At 44.8% G+C, this 18,137-nt stretch overlaps 1 protein-coding gene across 7 annotated transcripts in view; it reads right to left on the reverse strand.

The window, feature by feature from the left end:
• The window catches only part of LOC125765482 (serine/threonine-protein kinase tousled-like 1), a 56,160-nt gene that overhangs the window by 34,345 nt on the left and 3,678 nt on the right, over positions 1 to 18,137 (reverse strand). For 6 of the 7 annotated variants that reach the window (XM_049430727.1, XM_049430709.1, XM_049430695.1 and 3 more), the window contains exon 4: positions 18,007 to 18,092. In XM_049430727.1, coding sequence (XP_049286684.1) covers positions 18,007 to 18,092 — 86 coding nt within the window. Of the gene's footprint in view, positions 1 to 4,371; positions 4,449 to 18,006; positions 18,093 to 18,137 lie in introns of all 7 variants that reach the window. The other variant, XM_049430744.1, reaches the window with a different exon arrangement.

An 18,137-nucleotide genomic window follows, 5' to 3' on the forward strand; every position in this document is an offset into this window, starting at 1 on the left:
CTGCTTAGGTACATATACATACACAAAGGAATCTCAAATGTTCCAAGAGAGTAAAGGCTCAGCTGACGCATCGTAACAAAAGCATCGAAGAGAGGGTTCGAGAACGAGAACATTTCAGAAGAATCACAAGAATCGCAAGAGATCTCGATCTCAAACAAGCCTCCCTACATTAAATCGATGGTTATACTTTAACCACCGCCTAGAAGTGAGATTGCCAGACTCTATCATTTTTTACCCTGCGAACTTCAGTACAATGCTCTATTTAAATGGAGTGATTTTATTAAGTAACTCTAGTAAACTTTTTACACAGCGTCCTATAAACGTGTCACCCAACCTTCTAAAATTAGTTTCTTAATAAACAATAAACAGCAACCACAGGTTCATGGAGTTTGTAAAGTGTCAGTTTTATGACTGTCAGCATGTGGGCTAGAACTGCTCAAGTACTGCTAACCTGTAGAGTTACATGTATACAGCACTCCACAGCAAAGCAGCCTATTCGAGCGAACTATTCGAGTAACTCCCAGGCAAGGATTTCAAACTGAGGATTTTTTACTTGTTGTGTTGTGGTACTACAACCTCAAGAGGTCTTAGCCTGGCAATTTCTGGCTTTCGTTGAATTTCGACCTGTGGCAAGATAGTCAGTCCTGCGTACGGGTTCACGGCCCGCATGGGATTTGATACTCGGTGTTGTCGTGTGGACACCGCCGTCGCGACAGGATGTGCGTACAAGGACTAAGTGATGGGACACCATGGAACTCAACGGTAAAGAATGGATTTAGTTGAGATCTCCGCTAGTCACAGCTAGTAACAGCAAAGCAAGCGGATAAGGATTCGTTGCCAATTAGTTCGTGAAAATATCTGATTTTATCGACGATGAGGCCTATTGGTCTAGGGTTTTACCTGGCAGCTACATAGCAACGGAAAGCTCATAGAATATCCGCTTCAAACTAATACTCTTTCCAATTCGCACACATAGAGCGCCGCACAAAACTGCATTTGTTTGCATTTGCAGGAAAATCAACCATCGTCCCGGTGGTTTTGCACCGACACACAGTGCACAAAATTCTGAAGGAGGATCCAACCGACCGAATCATACCACCAGGAACAGGAAACTTCCCCTTTCGCTACTTCACAAACACCCACCAAAAAGGGTAACGAAAAGGGAGCAAAAATGGATGGGAGAAGCATTGGCTTGAGCAGTGGAAAACATTATGAGACATTTTCCCCGGGAAGCTGCCAGGCTACTGGTTATTGCAACGGTTGCATACGGCAGCAACTGCACGGGCCACGTAGAGGAGAAAATGTGGTGCAAACTGCATCAGGTTCGGATGCAGCAGACTCACCCGACCGTTGACCAGACCGGTGTTCGCGGTGTGAAAAGTTTCCCCTTCTACTTCTCCTTCTGCTGCTGCTCCTTCTATTCTACTACACTGCCAGAACTGCTACCCCAAGGTATAGAAAGAGAGCAAGAACGTGAAGCAACAACTTTTGCTCGTTGTGCTTTCTGCGTGTGTGTGTGTGTGTGGATGGGTTTCTTTTTTTGCCGCTGCTGCAACGCATCGAGTGCATCTCAGTCTGTGCAGCTTTGCATCGGGAAAAGGGGGGGGGGGGGGGGGGGGGCGGTCGTGAGGGGAGAAAACCGAAACGTACCCCATACATAAACGCATGTCGTGACGCACAGGCAACGCACACGCAGTTACCGCCCGCAGTTATTTATATCAGTTGCATCGTGCGACGCAAAGGGCGAATCGAATTAGGCATCGAATGTCTGCAACGCCATGCACTGCACGTTCACACATTTCTTCCCTTCCCTCACCACAACCCGCTGGCTATTTTCTTACACATGTATATATACATAGCGAAGCGCTAGCGCTGCTGCACCAATTCGGAGGTCCAAACGGATGCGAACACCCATTTGCTGGCAAGATTGACAATGCAGAGCGCACGCGACCGCAGCGACACCGCGGATTATGCACCCAGCGGAAGAATCACCGTGCTGCTGCAAACCGTTGCGGATGTTGTATGGGAAAAAACGGGTCGTGTTGTCTACACCGAGACCTACATATATAGGTGCAACCTGATAGCGGGGCGCACCGATGCAGCAGCCGAAAAATTGAGCGAACGTATCGCCGCGAATGGAATCGTGCACATGGTGTCGGGTTTGGTCATGGTGATGATAAATTCACCTACACTATTTACTTTCACTGAACAGTGCAATAGAAGAAATAAGAGACACAAAAAATAAACACACACATACACATACATACACATACACGGACAAACAGTTTCAGCGTCAGTGCTTTCTTCTGAAAAAAAGGAACATTATCGGTGCCGTGACCAGGATCTTACTTTTTTCTGATATTTCCATGCGATGTTTGTGTTCTTTGCGCTTCTTTCCGCATTTTTTGAATAGTGTTGAGTTTGTAGAAGGTTTTTTGCAATCTATCACTACAAACATGGTGATACAAAAGGACAATCTGCGCAAAATATTCAACACAAATCTTAAGGGCGTTATAGTGCGCAGCAATCGGACCATGTTGAAGGGAAATTTACACCCTAAACAGGCTATCAGGCCGAAAACGATTGCAGAGAGTGGAGAGTTCGCCTTAACAGGGCATAAAAAGGACGGGTTTCAAAACTTTTCAACTAAACCCCCTTCTTATGTACACAAACTTCCTGATTCTTTTCTTCCAGCTTACTTGCGTATCACAGTTTTATCCTTCTCTCGTTTCGATATACATGTTGTACGCATCTACATCTCTATTTTCTTTTGTTTTAAAAATAAATGTTTGCGTGGGCTTGTTTTGTTTGTTTGTTCGTTTTTTTTTTATTTTGTTGGTTAATAAATGGCTTCTTCCTGAGCATTCATTCACTATTGTGGTTTTACCACGTAACCAACAAAATGATAAACACTACCAGCGACAAGGAAAACAAAGTTCGGAAGGTGGCAGAGTTGGCACGGTAGTTGAATGTTTTAAAAATAATCCATCGAAGAAGGAATACATAATGAAGCCGTCCGGGTTTAAACAGCAGTGGGGTGGGAGAAGAGGGGGCACAGAAAAGGGATGGCAAACGATGCTGGACCGAAAAAATGTGTTTTTTCCATCCCTAAGAAGCCGCGCATTGCGTGTGCGGTTGCATGTAGCAGCAGCAACACAGCACAAGTCCTGGGAAAAAATAATACAAGTGAGGGAATTTGTTTTTCCTTTTTGCGCTTTGCTGCTTTGGCTGCCGGGTGCCCCGAGGCAAAACGGGGGCCCTCTTTTTGTCTGCCTTGAGTGGTATTATTTTTTTTTTTCGTTGTTGCTTCTCATTCCAAACTATGTGTTTCCCTTTCGCTCGATCATTGTGCTCCGCCATTGCACAACGGCGCGTTGTACACTGATGGGAAAAGTGTAGCTTTCCCCGCACATAAGGGCTCAACAGCCATACGTACATAAAGCATATTTATTCCGTTATATTACTCCCTAGAATACAACCTCCCAACCTCCCCCCTCACCCCCCTCTCCCTCTTCCTCATCACAGCCTCCATTCACCAAACATCCCCATTTTCTGCAAAACACTACTTCTTCCCTTTCTGCGATACCGACTTTACGACGAAAAATCTTCTCCATCCGGCCCTATGCTATGTTCCATCCCTTTCCCGTTCTCCACTCCGAAAACTTTTGCTCCTCTTCAATATTTCAAGCGGCAATCGGTAGTACGAAAAAAAAATAAAGCGAAAAACGAATCTGTCGTCATCAACCCTCCTTTCTATCCCCCTCCCTCTCACCACCTTTTCTTCTTCCCATTATTTTTTTCCCAATCCTGGTGGGTGTGTGCACTCTTTATGGGGTGGGGTTTTTGTTTCCATTCCCTTAGGACGGTAGCAAATTTTCACCAGCGAGAGAGCCGTACAGTTTACGTGATCCAATAACTAATTTCATTGCAAATTGTTGCATAGCAGTAGGGAAATTGATATAATTATATAATAATCATGGTACAAACACAACTAGAATAGAAATACACTGTTGAAAAAAGATCCACCGACGCTTTTTTCAAAAATTCACAATTGAGAATTGAACCCATGCCTGATTCTTCTAGTCGATGATGAGCTAACGCAGAGATGAGCAACCTTTAAGAGCTTCTGTTCAAAAACTGCTTGGCGGGGCCACATGGCAAGATGCATTGATATAATAATGAATGTAGTAAAGCTCCCTTTATCCGATCTGTTTCGGACTAGACGAATTGCTGGATTCTTGAAAAGTGAATTAGGATTTAAATCCCTTTTTTCCTTATTTTTGAGTGTTGTACTAACAGGGTATTTTGCACTTTGAATTCTTAATAACATTTGATATAATGAAGCTATTGGCTTGACTAGATTGCAATTACCTTGCCGGGTACAGGTGAATCGGGACAAATGCATGGCGGTCCAGTTTGGTTGAATTTTAACCCATATTGATACATACCTGCAAAAATAATAAAGAAAGAAAATATGTTTAATCATTTCTAGATTTCGCTTTTCCGGCGCTTCTTAGTTACAAAAACCCTCCACCCACCCACACACACACACACACAAAATTCTCGGTGAGCTGTATGGGTGTTTATGTATCCGTGTGGTGATCTTTTACCGCGTGAAGGCAAACACTCAGTTGGAGTTTATATGCTGTAACGTACGGAAAATTCTCTCCAACTTCTAGCGATGGAGAAAATTTGGAAGAATATGGAAACGATGTGTTTTTGCCGGTAAAGAACACTTTAATATTACCACGCAACCTTACACATTGTATTTTACATGTTATCCTTGTTCATGCTATCGAATTTTCCATCCAGCGCTCAGTTTAAACCTCATATGTTGCATAAGCGTAACCGAAAAGGTGGATGAGGAAGATACGTGAAGTATAAAACAGTGCCCCACATGTCGCGCTTTCATCACTATACCACCCACCTCTCCTTCTCCTTTTCCTCCTCCTCCTCCATCCATCCGTTTTCTTTCTCTATCCTTCATTCTTCAATAGCTTTTCCTCTTCCCTTTGGCCCCATCTTACCAGCTGCTGTGAGGGCTGTTAAACAGCCAACTCGGACACGAAAGGAATTTTTGCTGAAGTTTTCTACTCTCTTTTAGCAACAACAACAACAACAAAGCAGTAGAATGTGTTCCTCTCGAGTATATGCAACAGCATAGCAGCACATCGACAAAGAAAACGGTACACAAACCGCAAGCCTTACTCTTCTCACCCTTAGAAGAAAAAAAAAATCATGGAGCTTTGCGCACTCTCGCTCTCGCGTACGGCATTTATATCGTTTTGTAGATGATTTTAAAGCTTCATATTGACAAACGGAAGCCGATATGCCGTGCGTCATGTGGTCCATTCGTGGTGCAAACAGGGAAACGTGTGGAGTAAAAGAGAAGGGAACCCGGCCAGCAGAACGTCGCAGCTGTAAACCCCGCGATGGGCACCCTCGGCGTTAACGAAAATTTCGATCGATTCCGGTTTGGCACGATAAGAGTTCGCTTTTTTGCCTACGGGCGTACTGATTTCAACTCCGCTGTGAAGGGTTTTTCTTTGTTCCCGGTGGTGGAAAATTTTCCAAATTTCCCCCAATCTCCCATTACCAATGAAAATCGTTCGTGCTCACCCCCTGTATCGCCATGGGATGCGCACTCATTAACGCTTAAAGTTGACTCGATTAGAGACTGCGCCCAAAAGGAAATAAAAAAACAAAAATCAATTGAAAAATTTTCAATTTTCACCACCGACTTGTCGTACCTTTAATGTATGATTTTTCCTAGTTAGGCGAAAATTTTACATTTACATAGAAAGGGCCGCAATTTTTTGCTTAAAGTCTTCTAGAATAAGGCATAGTTAGCAAGCGTATTACAATGATGAGTGTTGGGAAGAAAAAGATGGTGGAAATTTCAAACGAAAAACGAAAGAAAAAGCGGAAGGTAACGAAGTACCTTACTTTCTTCTCTTGGCTGAAAAAAAATCCACTCAAAAATGCACAACGGCTACCCTTCACGGCCTGCTCGGCCTAGCGGGGTGGATGAAGTGGAGGTTTTGAGGTTGAGGTGGTGCCGTCTAGCGAGTACATAACCAAGCCGAGTAAAAGGTAAGACCTCGGTCGGTCGGTCTCGGTTATTTATTAGGAGATTGGGTGTTGTTCTCTCCATGTCTCGCAATTCCACATCACCGCCGAGGATGCAAACGTTCCAAAACTCCCACAGCCACATACCAAAATACGGGTGGGTGGAGTGGAAAACCAAGAAAAAAAAACGATTTAATGCATTGACTCTCTTAAGTTGACACGGGCGCGCGCGAGAGAGAGAGAAATTGAGAGCAAGATTAAATGAAAAAAGAAAAACTGAAGAGACTATATAACCGACATTGTAACATCAAACAACTCTCTATCAGCACCCTCTCCCTCTGCTACTGTCGGGTAAGAAGGATCTCTTCCTAGAAGACATTAGATAAACAAAATTCATACTTTGCTGAGAAGAAATTCACTTTGTGTAGCAGAAATATTTAGCTAGGTTAAAGACAACTCCAGACTTGTGACTTGTGATGAGGAACATTGCGAAAACTTCTTCCATAGAAGTTGCATCAACGTGAAGTAGAATGAAAAAGATCCAACCCAACGAACAACAATGTTCGGTTTCATTATTTTTTGTTTTAATATTTAAACTATCCCTCCTTTTCTCCCTTGCTACCCTTTACTGCGCTGCGACAAACCAACTTTTCCCAAGGCTGTCTGTAGTGGGGTTAAAATAATTCCACAAACACCCACCCGAAAAAAAAGACGACAAAAAGGCCAATTTACGTCTTCTCACGGTTTATCCCATCGGGAGAGAATGAGTCCGCCCAGTGAGAAGAATGGTGAGTAATGCAACCGTGTGTACAGAAATTTGGAGCGAAGGCCAAGGCTATATCCTCCAAAAACAAACAATAACAATAATATGTCGATGTATATATTTATACATATATATCTCTCTATAAGTTCCCCTTCATTTGATCAGTTGATCGGCTTTTCCCTTCAAAAATGGAAAACACACACACAAACGCAAGATGAGTTACCAGTGAGTGGTCGTGCAGGTCGGATAAGTTTTGTAGCATTTCCGCACACGCTTAATGTCGTGTGGCTGCCGTGTTCCATTTCATTCGCCGAACAACATTTCGTGGTAAGTGGAAAGTAAAATAAAACACAAAAACATACAAAACACCAGGCGCCTCCATGCATACAGGTAGTGGCCACGGTTGCGCTCGTGAGTGGCCAAACAGTGATTTTTCCTTTGCCGAGCGGTGTTACGCTCTTACTTTTGTTTTACGCTCTTTCGCTCTCTCCCAGCAACTGCACTCTCCTTCATCTTTGCTATCCACCTTTCGTTTTGGGGGTGAGAAAATTGAAACCACCGATTTTATTTACAGTTTTCTATTGCAACCCCCTCCCCCCACCCCCCCCCCCCCCCCTTTTCTACACCCACCCCTTTTCACCAAAAACCCTTTTCATCTAAGGGAGGGGGGAAGGGGGGCGGGGGAGAGCTGCCACACTACCGCGGCAACAGATGGCCGACTCGCTCAACCGTAGTCTCTGTTGCCGGCAAACTTTCAAGCAGTTCTATTAAATTAGTTACAGTAACTTATTGCGATTAGGGGTATAGAAGAAGAAGAAAAATAATCACACACCCACACTAACGCTCACCACCGCGTACAAACACACTTCCAATCGCAATCAAAAGTAGCCACCACCACCACCACCCCCATCCTCCTCCTTGACCCCCTCGTCCTCCCCACAACACAAGCAAAAAGGCAAATATATCGATTGTTTCACACCGGGTGCGAGAGTGACTTTCTCGTCAAAGTGAGAGAGAGAGAGAGAGATTGCCAAAAACTAGCGGAAAGGATTAACGGGGCCCTCGCCCGCTCAAACAACAAGCGTAAAGATGGGAAATGACAAACAGTGCACCTATCTATTTCATTTCCTCTTTTCATTTTAGCACCATGAACCGATGAGCAGTTTCATAAACGGGTATGCGAATAAAGGGAACTGGATGGAAACAACGATCCACACACACACAAAAAAAAAACACCGTTCACCGGTCATTAGCATCTTGGCTTCTATTTCTATTCGTCCATTCCCACACCCTATTTGACCAGCCTATGGATCCTCTGCTTGAACTGTTTCTAGCGTAACAGAGGGCAACAAGCGAAAGAAAGAAAAAAAAATACACACACATACATGCTCGAAGGAAAACTCCCGGAAAATCGTTTCCCAACATTGGCTGAACGCTGACCAACACCTCACACCCGGTATGCAGCGGGAATGGAGAAGTCGTGTGTTTTGCTTCAACCAGTGTAGAATCCAGTTCTAACGGGTATTGATTTTGGTTTTCTTCTTGCTGCTGCTTGTGCGATGTGGGAACCACTTGAAAGAAATCAGAGCACACAGCAGGCGTGCGCTTGCAACTTCAGCGTACGGACTTTTCCACATCCACCATGGTGGAGGCGCATGGGGAAGGGGATGGATGTGGAAATGTATTTTTAAACCACCCAAATTTCCGTCCATCACCCGTGTGTTTTCCGAGCTGGAAAATAAAGTTCACTGTAAATTCTGTCAAATATTGCATGATTTTTGGGGGTTGGGGGTTGGTTTTTTAACACGCGTTTAAAGTACACAATACACAAGACAAAACTCAAGAGATGAATGGAAGAGAGAGAAAGCGATAACTTTTCCATCACGTCAAATTTAATTAAATAATCATAAATGACAGAATGGCAACTCCAACTTGAATGGTATTATAAGTAGATGACATCACAACTGAGGCACAAGTTTTGAGAAACGATAGTTTGTTTACTATAAATAGAATACCTACTATTTGCTATAAAATTTATAGCAATTTTTTTATAACAAATACGGGTAGTAAAAAACATTTACTATTTTTTTAAATTAATTAATAATATTTAAATAACAGTGTGACTGAGATCATAGTAATTGTGGAACAATTTATAGTGGCACATCGTAAACGTGTCCTGCCCAGGATCTCTGTACAGTGTGGCTCCACAAATCTCAATACCCCAGACATCCACATAACGAGAGTGGAAAAGAATGCGGATATTTTCTTACTTTATGTGCATGCATTGATTTATGTGACACTGTGCGCCTTTGCTAAGCTAACGTGACTAAAACGCCAGTTTAATAACAATCCCGAACGCGCAGTATGACAGAGAGCAGCATTCAAACGGAAAGGTTATCACCAGGAAGTCGTAAACGAACACCCGATGCAAAGCTTCACCAAACCAGACACAGATGCTCTGGTGACGGCTGGGCCAAATTCCAACCACGTTCGATCATATTGTGCCGTCTGGTTTTCTGTTTCGCTGTTTGTTTCTGGCGTAAAGTAGCGGCCAGCCCTCAGTGCAGTGGCATGTACGAGGCAACAAAATGCGATGCTACGACGCTCGTAGAACAAAAGCCCGATGCGGCTGACTCAACGGCTGGATATGAGTGAGTAACGCATTCAGCCCAAGCAGGGCAGACACAATTGAAAAAAAAAACACACAGCATCCCCCTTGGTTGTCACACTTCGGCTGCTAATTACCCAATTTGCGACATTAAATTAACGAGCTTCCTAACGGACTTGGGTGTTGCCCCGGTCGTCGATCGTGTCCGCACACAGATGAGATCATTATTTTGCGCTTGCCGTCTGTGTTCCAGGGTTTGATAGCACTATTTGGTGCGAAAAGAAAAGGGATTAATGCGTGATGCGTATGACCAGTACCCCAATCACGTCATCTGCATAAGCCCGGGAGTTGTGCGCAACTACAGTGGTCGATGTCAGCCGATCGCATAAAACAGCAACAGCACGGAACAATGGGGTCCGGGACCAACAAGGGTACCGGAGATCGTCATCAGTCGTCCACGATCATGATGCGTCGCCACTTCGGGGGTTGTTAAAAATATACACCACATTCTTACGCACACGCACACACGGATTGGGCGGAGAGGGAGGATGGATGTATGTCTCGCCGGAGCGCCCTTGAAGTGTGTTTATGGGAATTTGTTTGCGGCTTTTGCTGCTGCGATCAGGGCTTCTTGCAGTCTTTGGCGCACGCATACACACACACACACAATTTTTTCTTCCGTTTTCCATTTTCTCCAACTTCGAGTGGCATAAATCAATACGCCTTAATGTGTTGCGTTAAGCCCGGGTGGGGGGGAGAAGGCTAAAAATAAAGCAGCCCGAGTTCAAGTCGACTATAACCACCCTTGTAATGTGCCACAGTCTGTGGTGCCTGCCTGTTTGCCATAAATAAAAAAAAAGCTACAAACAATCGTTACCATTCCAATCCATTCCTGACTTAAACTAAGGCACTATATAAAATAAAAATTGAAAATCCCAAAAATTCAACATTTCCCACCCACATCACACTTTATAATACCTGACCTTGCTGAATATGTGTGTTTGCGAATTGTATCATGCACTTTTCTTGGCGCTGCTACGAAGGGAAATTTTGCACCCCCACACACACACACAAAACAAAATACACCATACAAGCTGAGCTAAGCTAAATCAGATCGATCGTGTTCGCCACCATCTTGGATTGAGTCGGTTCAGCTTTTGTTGAACGCGCTTCAAAAGTAGATTTGTATTTATTTGTTGTTGTTTTTTTTCCTCCCAGTTTTTTCGAAATCTCAATGCGCCCCACCCGTAACTAGCAGCTTGTGATACAGCATGGTACGCAGGCAGGCTGCCAAACCAATTCCAGCACTAATTGAATGGTGTGTGCGCGGCTGCGAAGCGGGTGAGGATTTTGTGGGTGGAATCGTGCTGACCGGACCACCAAAACGTAGCGAAGGGACGGAGATGCAGGCAACGCGTTGGAAGGGTGAAGGTGAATGAGCCGAAGGTGAAGAGGGAGGTGGGGAGGACGGGGAGACGGGGGGTGGCAATGGGGCAGATGGGTACAAATCGATCATTAACCAAGCAAGGGAGTAAAACGCAAAAGGGAGCAACAGTAGAAGGAAAAAAAATCCTCCCTCCCTTGTATGTTTGTGAGTGTTTTTTTTTTACAATGCACAACCGGCTCGCTCAAGGAATGCGGGGGGAGGGGAGGCTTGATGAGTGGTAATGTGTGGTAGTGCACGGGTGAACAGAAACTATGGATAAGGTTGAACGAAAAAAAACCGGACCTCAAAAAGCGTCGCAGCATATCGAATAACTAAAACGCACCGAATAAAAACCCTTCAGGTGGTAAGGGTCGTTTGCTTGGAGAATAGGGAATAGGGGTTCAGATAGCGAACTGCTCGTGTTTATCATATTAAAATGGTTTATTAGACTTAGTTTGACTAAGAGCGTACTTTGTGTAAAATTCAAGCATCAAGTAAATTAATAATGTTAAAAAAATCCAACGCAATAAAAATAAAGCGTTTCAGTCAAAACAACTAGTTCGGTAGTTATAGTGTCATCGACGAAATTAAAGCGATAATGATAGCTACAGTATAGCATCTGATCTTTGACATGCTCAAGCTTTGTCGGGAAGTATAAATAATATCAATAAGTGCGGCAATACGTCATCAATAAAATGAAACAATACGTACTGTACTATGAAGGGTTTGTTGGCACGCTACTAGCAGAGCAAGAAAACACAGCTCAACTCCTCCCCATGGGCCAGGCCAGCGTCACTCACCACCCTTAATAAACATACCCTCTCACGATGCAAAAAAAGGCCAGAAGTACGAAGAACAGGGGAAGAATAAAAACAGTAAACACACACACACACACAATCACGTCCTGGTGTATGGGGTTTGTTTAAAGCAGGGTAAATGCGGTTTGATGCGGCAACTGGCAAACTCCTCGCTACCCAAAACGTCTATCCCCGGTCCACGTCCATATCGGTGGAAAATGATTGTAGTGGTGTGAGCGCGCAGAGCAGCAGTAAGAGCAGTACGGGGCAGGAGATGCGCGTGCTGAGAATGACACTACGGTTAGGTACTTCGGTCAGGGTGGGTACTCTGCGAAAGCCGTGCCGGGGGGGGGGGCGCCATGAAACAAGACGTGTAGGCATTCCGGCGTCTTGTTGACCGCTTCCCTGTGTCCGCCCCACGCGCTGGCTTCCGTTTATTCCTTACCTCCACTTCCACCCCCTCCCCCAATAAAGCTTTACGAACCAGACGCAAAGCGAGGCCGACTCCGTTTCATAATCGACTCTTAAGTGAGTACCCGGCACACAACACACCAATACACCTACTACTGGCAAACAGGGTGAAACCGTGCTGAAGAAGAGCCGTGAATGAAAACACCCGGCCCAATATCATCAGGCGCCACTCACGCCAGACACAGATGGTGAAGCTTTGGAGTCTCAACAATACGCACTGGAGTGCCGATTCCACAGTGACTTGCAAACATTGCGAGATTGTGTAGGCTGCCGAGCGCAGTGAAAGCGGAACGGATCCAAATAGCAAAGATGTCGAGATATTGTCTAGATATACTCAGAACTAGATATTGCAACAACCAATCTTTATTGTATAATGTGGGATGGCTATATCGACGTTGAAAATATGAGTATCTTTGGGTTCCCCCCTGGGAGGTTGACCTAATAAGGTTGTATAGCTAAATCAAAAAAATGGTGAGTACGACCACCAGTGATAAGGTAAACACACCGTACCATACAGCGGTACCAGACACTCACGTCCATACCCGTACGACGACCTCCAGAGCAATTACCACTGAGTTCTTCAAAGTTCTGCGCACACGTGCATATCCAATAGTACCGAAGCATTTTCCAAAACAATACCCAAATATGGGACTTTAGCATCAGGACACATAAAGGATAACCATTCGCGGGTTAGCAGCAAAAGGGGCACTACACTCACTCCAATATCGCCTCACGGTACATGACCTTCGTGGGCAAAATTTAAAATATATCAGGTACGACCTGGTATCTGGAAAAATACTCTATATTAGCTTCTGCCACATATCTATTCCATTTATTGATTCAGCTTATGTGAGGCTATATCATGTCTGATCGAGGAGATTGCGAAATAACCAGTGCGGTGTGTGTGTCATTCTCTCTCATTGAACATTCCCAATCAGCAACTCTCATGTCAATGTCGCTGAAATAATTAATATGCCTTCTGAAAGATGTACTGTTGAGTGAGATTCAAGAGGCTTTTATAAACTGTACAATAACATTGATATGTCCTTATAAACTGGATCCAAAGCTCGGGATCCAGTTAAGAATCAAACCAAGGTCGGACGTGTTGCTAAAAACTGCACTTATCGCTTCCACTCTTTGACCTACCAATGCCCCAAGGCGCTCAATTGCTAATAAGACAACGAGCACAAGATTAGGAACGCTATTACTCCATTCGCGTTATCGCTCCGGATGTTCCGACATGGCGTTTCTGCTCTCACGCAACATTAGCAGCAGAGCGCGTTGAGAGCGGATAAGCAGTTTGGTATGCAGACACAACCTCTGCCCTTCCTTTACCTGCTCGAACCATATCTTGCGTTCTTTAGCATTGAGGAGACAAACAAGAAGGTCTGAGAAAGCAAGAACGGAACGTTCGCATTTTGATTTTTTTTTCAAATAGAATTAACCATCTGTTAAATTGAGACGGAGTATCCGGCATTGAAGATATAAGCTATGAAAATATGCAACATTTGAAATGCAGGCTGTAAAACGGAGTGCTATGGTACCGTTGTAATAAAGTAGTTTGAAGAATTGAAGTTTAATTTTCCTGCATCGTTGTGGTGCATCGTATTAATTGTGTGCAATTTTGCTGCGAAGCACATTCCCAGTCCAAAATCCATGAGATGGCAAGATAAAGCACCGACGTCATCGATTTTACAGTGTTGCCACACTTTTGCACCCTCTTCGGGCTGGGCGATTTTGGTTCTTGTTCCGCGTCTTTTCTTTTCCTTTTTACCTTATTTTCAACCGATATGCTCGTGGACAGCAACACACTGCTACAGGATTGGGAAGATGCGAATGGGTGCAAAACATACTGGACAACAAGAACATATACTGGGTGTCCCCTAAAATAAGAGGAATAAAATGAATCCGATACTCAACCATATCAAGCGGGTCCGGATAATGTGCAAAACCCACACAAACACACGGGCACACACGCACACGTTTGGGAATGTGCATGTGCACCACTGGTTCTTCTGTTTTTTTGTTGTTGCATTTGCCGTTTGCCATTTATGCTTGAGCATGCAGAAAAATGCGAAAAAAGGTAGACACACCGTTTTAAAAGCGTTAAATCGATGTGCGCATTTTGTCGTTAGTACGGGTATGAGTGTGTTTATATAAATACGTGACCATATCACACACTCTTTTCAACGCAGGCAGCCTCCTATCGTCAAGCGTTCAGGGACGCTACCATCTAATCATTGCGTCCCTCATACTGAGCCGTTGCCGTACAAAAGTGCCCAATGGATTTCTAGCGACGGTAAGGTGACGACATACGGAATGGTGGGATTTCAATCGTTGTTCAGTTGCTGTTGCTGTCACCACACCAACAACAACAAAAACATATGATAACATGCACAAGAGCTCGACTATACTCGAACAATCGCTTCTCGTTTGTGCGAATTGTGTCGCCTAAGCCCCGGGATCGATTTGCCATTATTTTCGCAGGCATCTTTGCGCTCGGGACACCTCGCTTATTACGTCATGCGCTAAACAGGCAGCATGCAAATACATCGCTACACATCATCGGTGTATGTGTACACGCCTTAGTGTACGTGCATAGCAATACGCGACAAGATGAACATCGTGTTCCAATATCCCAAACCCTTAATGATTCCCAGCTCTCACTCCATCTCCATCCCTAGGGTGATGAAAATTCGGGAAAACCCTTTTCCACACATACACGGGCACACTTGGAGGCCCCACCCAATAGTCCACCGGTACGTTTGTATAAATAAATCTATATATTTGCGCCCGCGTCTGTACAACCCCGGACCTAGCGTCTCATACTATGCCCGATGCCTATTCCTCTTCCCTTCCTAGAGCAAAGTGGTGGATGAAGAGAGAGCTGGGATGAAATAGCGGAAAGAGAGTGGAAGGCGGGCGGCTAGAAGGTCCTGCGAGTCAATGTGCGGCCCAAAACTAGATTTGCTACCAAACTATTTTTGGAAAGTATGCAAAATTCCGTGTTTGTCACACATCTTCTTGCATCGGGCAATCGGTGTATAGAACAAAACCCCGTGAGTATCTAACTTCGGAACTCAGAAACCGTTACGAGTTCTGGTACGTAATGACGGGCGAGCCTTATGCGGCGCTGGTCGATGAAGGGCGCTGAGCAAAAACAAAAAAACAAGGTTTTCCCAAATTGGAAATGAATGTTAGAAAGCGTTAAGCATGTACATGAGAAAGCGAGAAGGAAGAGGAGGTGTGATGAAGCAACGTTAATGGCAGCGAAGGTGGAGAGCAGGAGCATCTGAACCCGGAAACAACCAACAGGGAAGATGCAAGAAAAAGAAAGGCACTCACTTAGACGAGACATGCGCCGAATGTCTGCGTGCTTGATATTGCCTACCTATACCTGCCAATCTGTGAAAGTTTGAATTTCTGCCACGCTACGAACTTTACTCCATTTTCAAGGAGCAGTCTAGTCTATACCCAATTTGAGGTACTCGAATGCCCAAAGAAGAGTAGTTGAGGAGTGAATAATGCAATTTGAAGAATGAAAAAATTGATTAATCTTGAAGACTTGATGTCCATCTGATTCGGTAGCCAATAACCGTCAAAATAGGGTGTATTCAGTTCAAGAAGCTCAGTTCATTATGAGCACACAGAAACATTGAAGCGAAACATCGCTTACCTGTCATAGTCGTTTATTTAAACTATCGCGTCGCTTGCTTCAGGTTTCGGTGGAGCTGTTCATTTTGAAGTTGATACTAGAGAAGTCACCAGGATAACGTCCACACAGGGAAAAGCACAGTATGGTAGATGAACTTCCGGGTTGCGTTGGTGTGTGCGAAACTACTAACACCACTGCTGCCGTTGCGACTAACGTTACTGGCAACCGTCAGTCCAAAAGAAGGAGGCGAATGGCCGGTCTCTGTGTGACTCACAGTTGTGCTGTGTCGTCCTTTACCTCTACTGGGCAAACACTCGTCATACAACAACAGGCACGTACGAAGAGGCGAAAAGGAATAGAACAAAGAGAGCAAGGCAGCTGCTACCAGGCAGACCCATGCACAAACTCAGCAAACGCTGGAAAACGCTGCTGGCACCCATTTCGCGATACACGATCGTATCACTCCATCCAACCTCCTGTGCCAAGTGTATCCTCGTGAAGGGTTTTAAGGTTCCTACTCTTTAACGCTCACAAATTGCTCTGCGCTCTCTCTCCTTTTCGACATGTACAATAGCAGTGGCAAGACGTAAAGTGGTACCTGGAGAGGTTAGGAAACTTCTACCTTGCCGCGTACCGGATACAATAACCTAATTCTTTCCAACTAGGCTCTTCTTTATCGCTAAACCAAGATGTCGGACGACATCTTCACGACATGCTACAGATGAGCGTTTCAGTTGTTTTCAGTAGGAAATTATTCATACAAATTAATACGATGCGAGAACACATTTTCAACACCGTTGCAATATGTCCGCCATGCCGATACAGAGCAGAAAGGGTCTCTCTTCCACGACCTTCGTTTGGAAAAAAGGAGAATATTGGTGTGCATGGCTGTACCTTCGCAAACGGAAAGTACCGATGTGAATTTGGGTTTAGCAAAATGTTTTTGTCCATCCATCCACCGGAGATCTTCGGATCGCGAAAAACGGGTAGGATGCGGATAGAATGCCGGGAAGGGATGGGGGGGATACCTTTTCATGGCAGCAATTCTCCAACCAGTCTCGCTCTTACGCACATTCGATTCTACGCTCGCAATGGTACGGTCGAATGAATGCGCAACTCGAACCGTAGCCATTCTAACCTGTAGCTATAACCAGCGCGTAACAAAAGGCCTCATCGTTTTTCGCCAGTTTTCCCACCATCCTCGGTGCAGCCGCCGTAGCGGCTGAATCGAATTCTCGGGGCTTTTATTTTCTGTTTTATCCGGGTGTACACGTTACGCGCTCCTTACTCTGTTTGTAACGCTGCCGTATGTGCGCCATTTTGCGCCACTGGTAAGCTGTAATTTTTTTCTTCTGCACACATCTACAAAGCACCAGAGCAAGAAGAACACGCGTAAAACAAAACCTTCAATTCAAAAACCCAGCATCACACCCATTCTGGGCGATTGGTGAACTGAGGTGGTTTTCTGCTTTCTGCTCACATGGATGCTGGTGCGTGCCAGAGTGAAACACCAGACGATAATGCAAAACTCTCGATGCAACGCCACGTCACGCATTAAAGGCCCATTAACATCTAGCAGCATAGAAGCACAATCACTCTCTCGATCTCTCTCTCGTTTGCTAGACATCTTCTATGCACGCCGAAAATTTCGTTTTTGGTTCGGCGACTATTTTTAGTCTTCTTCTAACATTCGCGGTTCGATGAATAAGATTGCCCTCGGGCAACAGTGCGGCACCCGCACTAATCATCACCAACCGCTAACGACACATTTTGGCAGTTCGATGACGCTGGCAAATACAGATAAAGGGACCGGCCTGATAAGCCTTACCCTGAATGTGTGTCAGTATACACACGCACACACCACCCTGATAAGACGGGTTGTCTCGGACCACGCAGTCTTGCCGATGAACGGTTGTAGAGATTGGTATTAGAAAATCCTTTATAGCACAAGTACTATAAAATCTTCTTTCTTGGCTTAACGACCTCTAAGGTCATGCCGGCCATTTCTGGTTTACTAGACTTGTTTTACCACATAGCCGGATAGCCCTAGCTACAGGAGGACACTGTCCGGACGAGATTTGATACCCGACCCTGTCGTGCGGAACTGACGCCGTTTATCACATATACTAATTTGCTTTTATAGCAAACCATCACCGATCATTCTAAACGCGTAACGTTTATAGCGTGTAACGTAACGTAATAACTGGCGTGACTTACCCGTGCACCGAGGAATCGTGCCTCCAGTAGCTCCTGCTTGCGCGGATCTAGCGCGGTATGGAAATGGTCCATTTTGACCGCTGCACCTGCAAAACCGTCAACGTTAATATGAATTTGTGTAGGTTTGTACC

Source organism: Anopheles funestus, chromosome X (assembly GCF_943734845.2).
Source record: "Anopheles funestus chromosome X, idAnoFuneDA-416_04, whole genome shotgun sequence".
NCBI lineage: Eukaryota > Metazoa > Arthropoda > Insecta > Diptera > Culicidae > Anopheles > Anopheles funestus.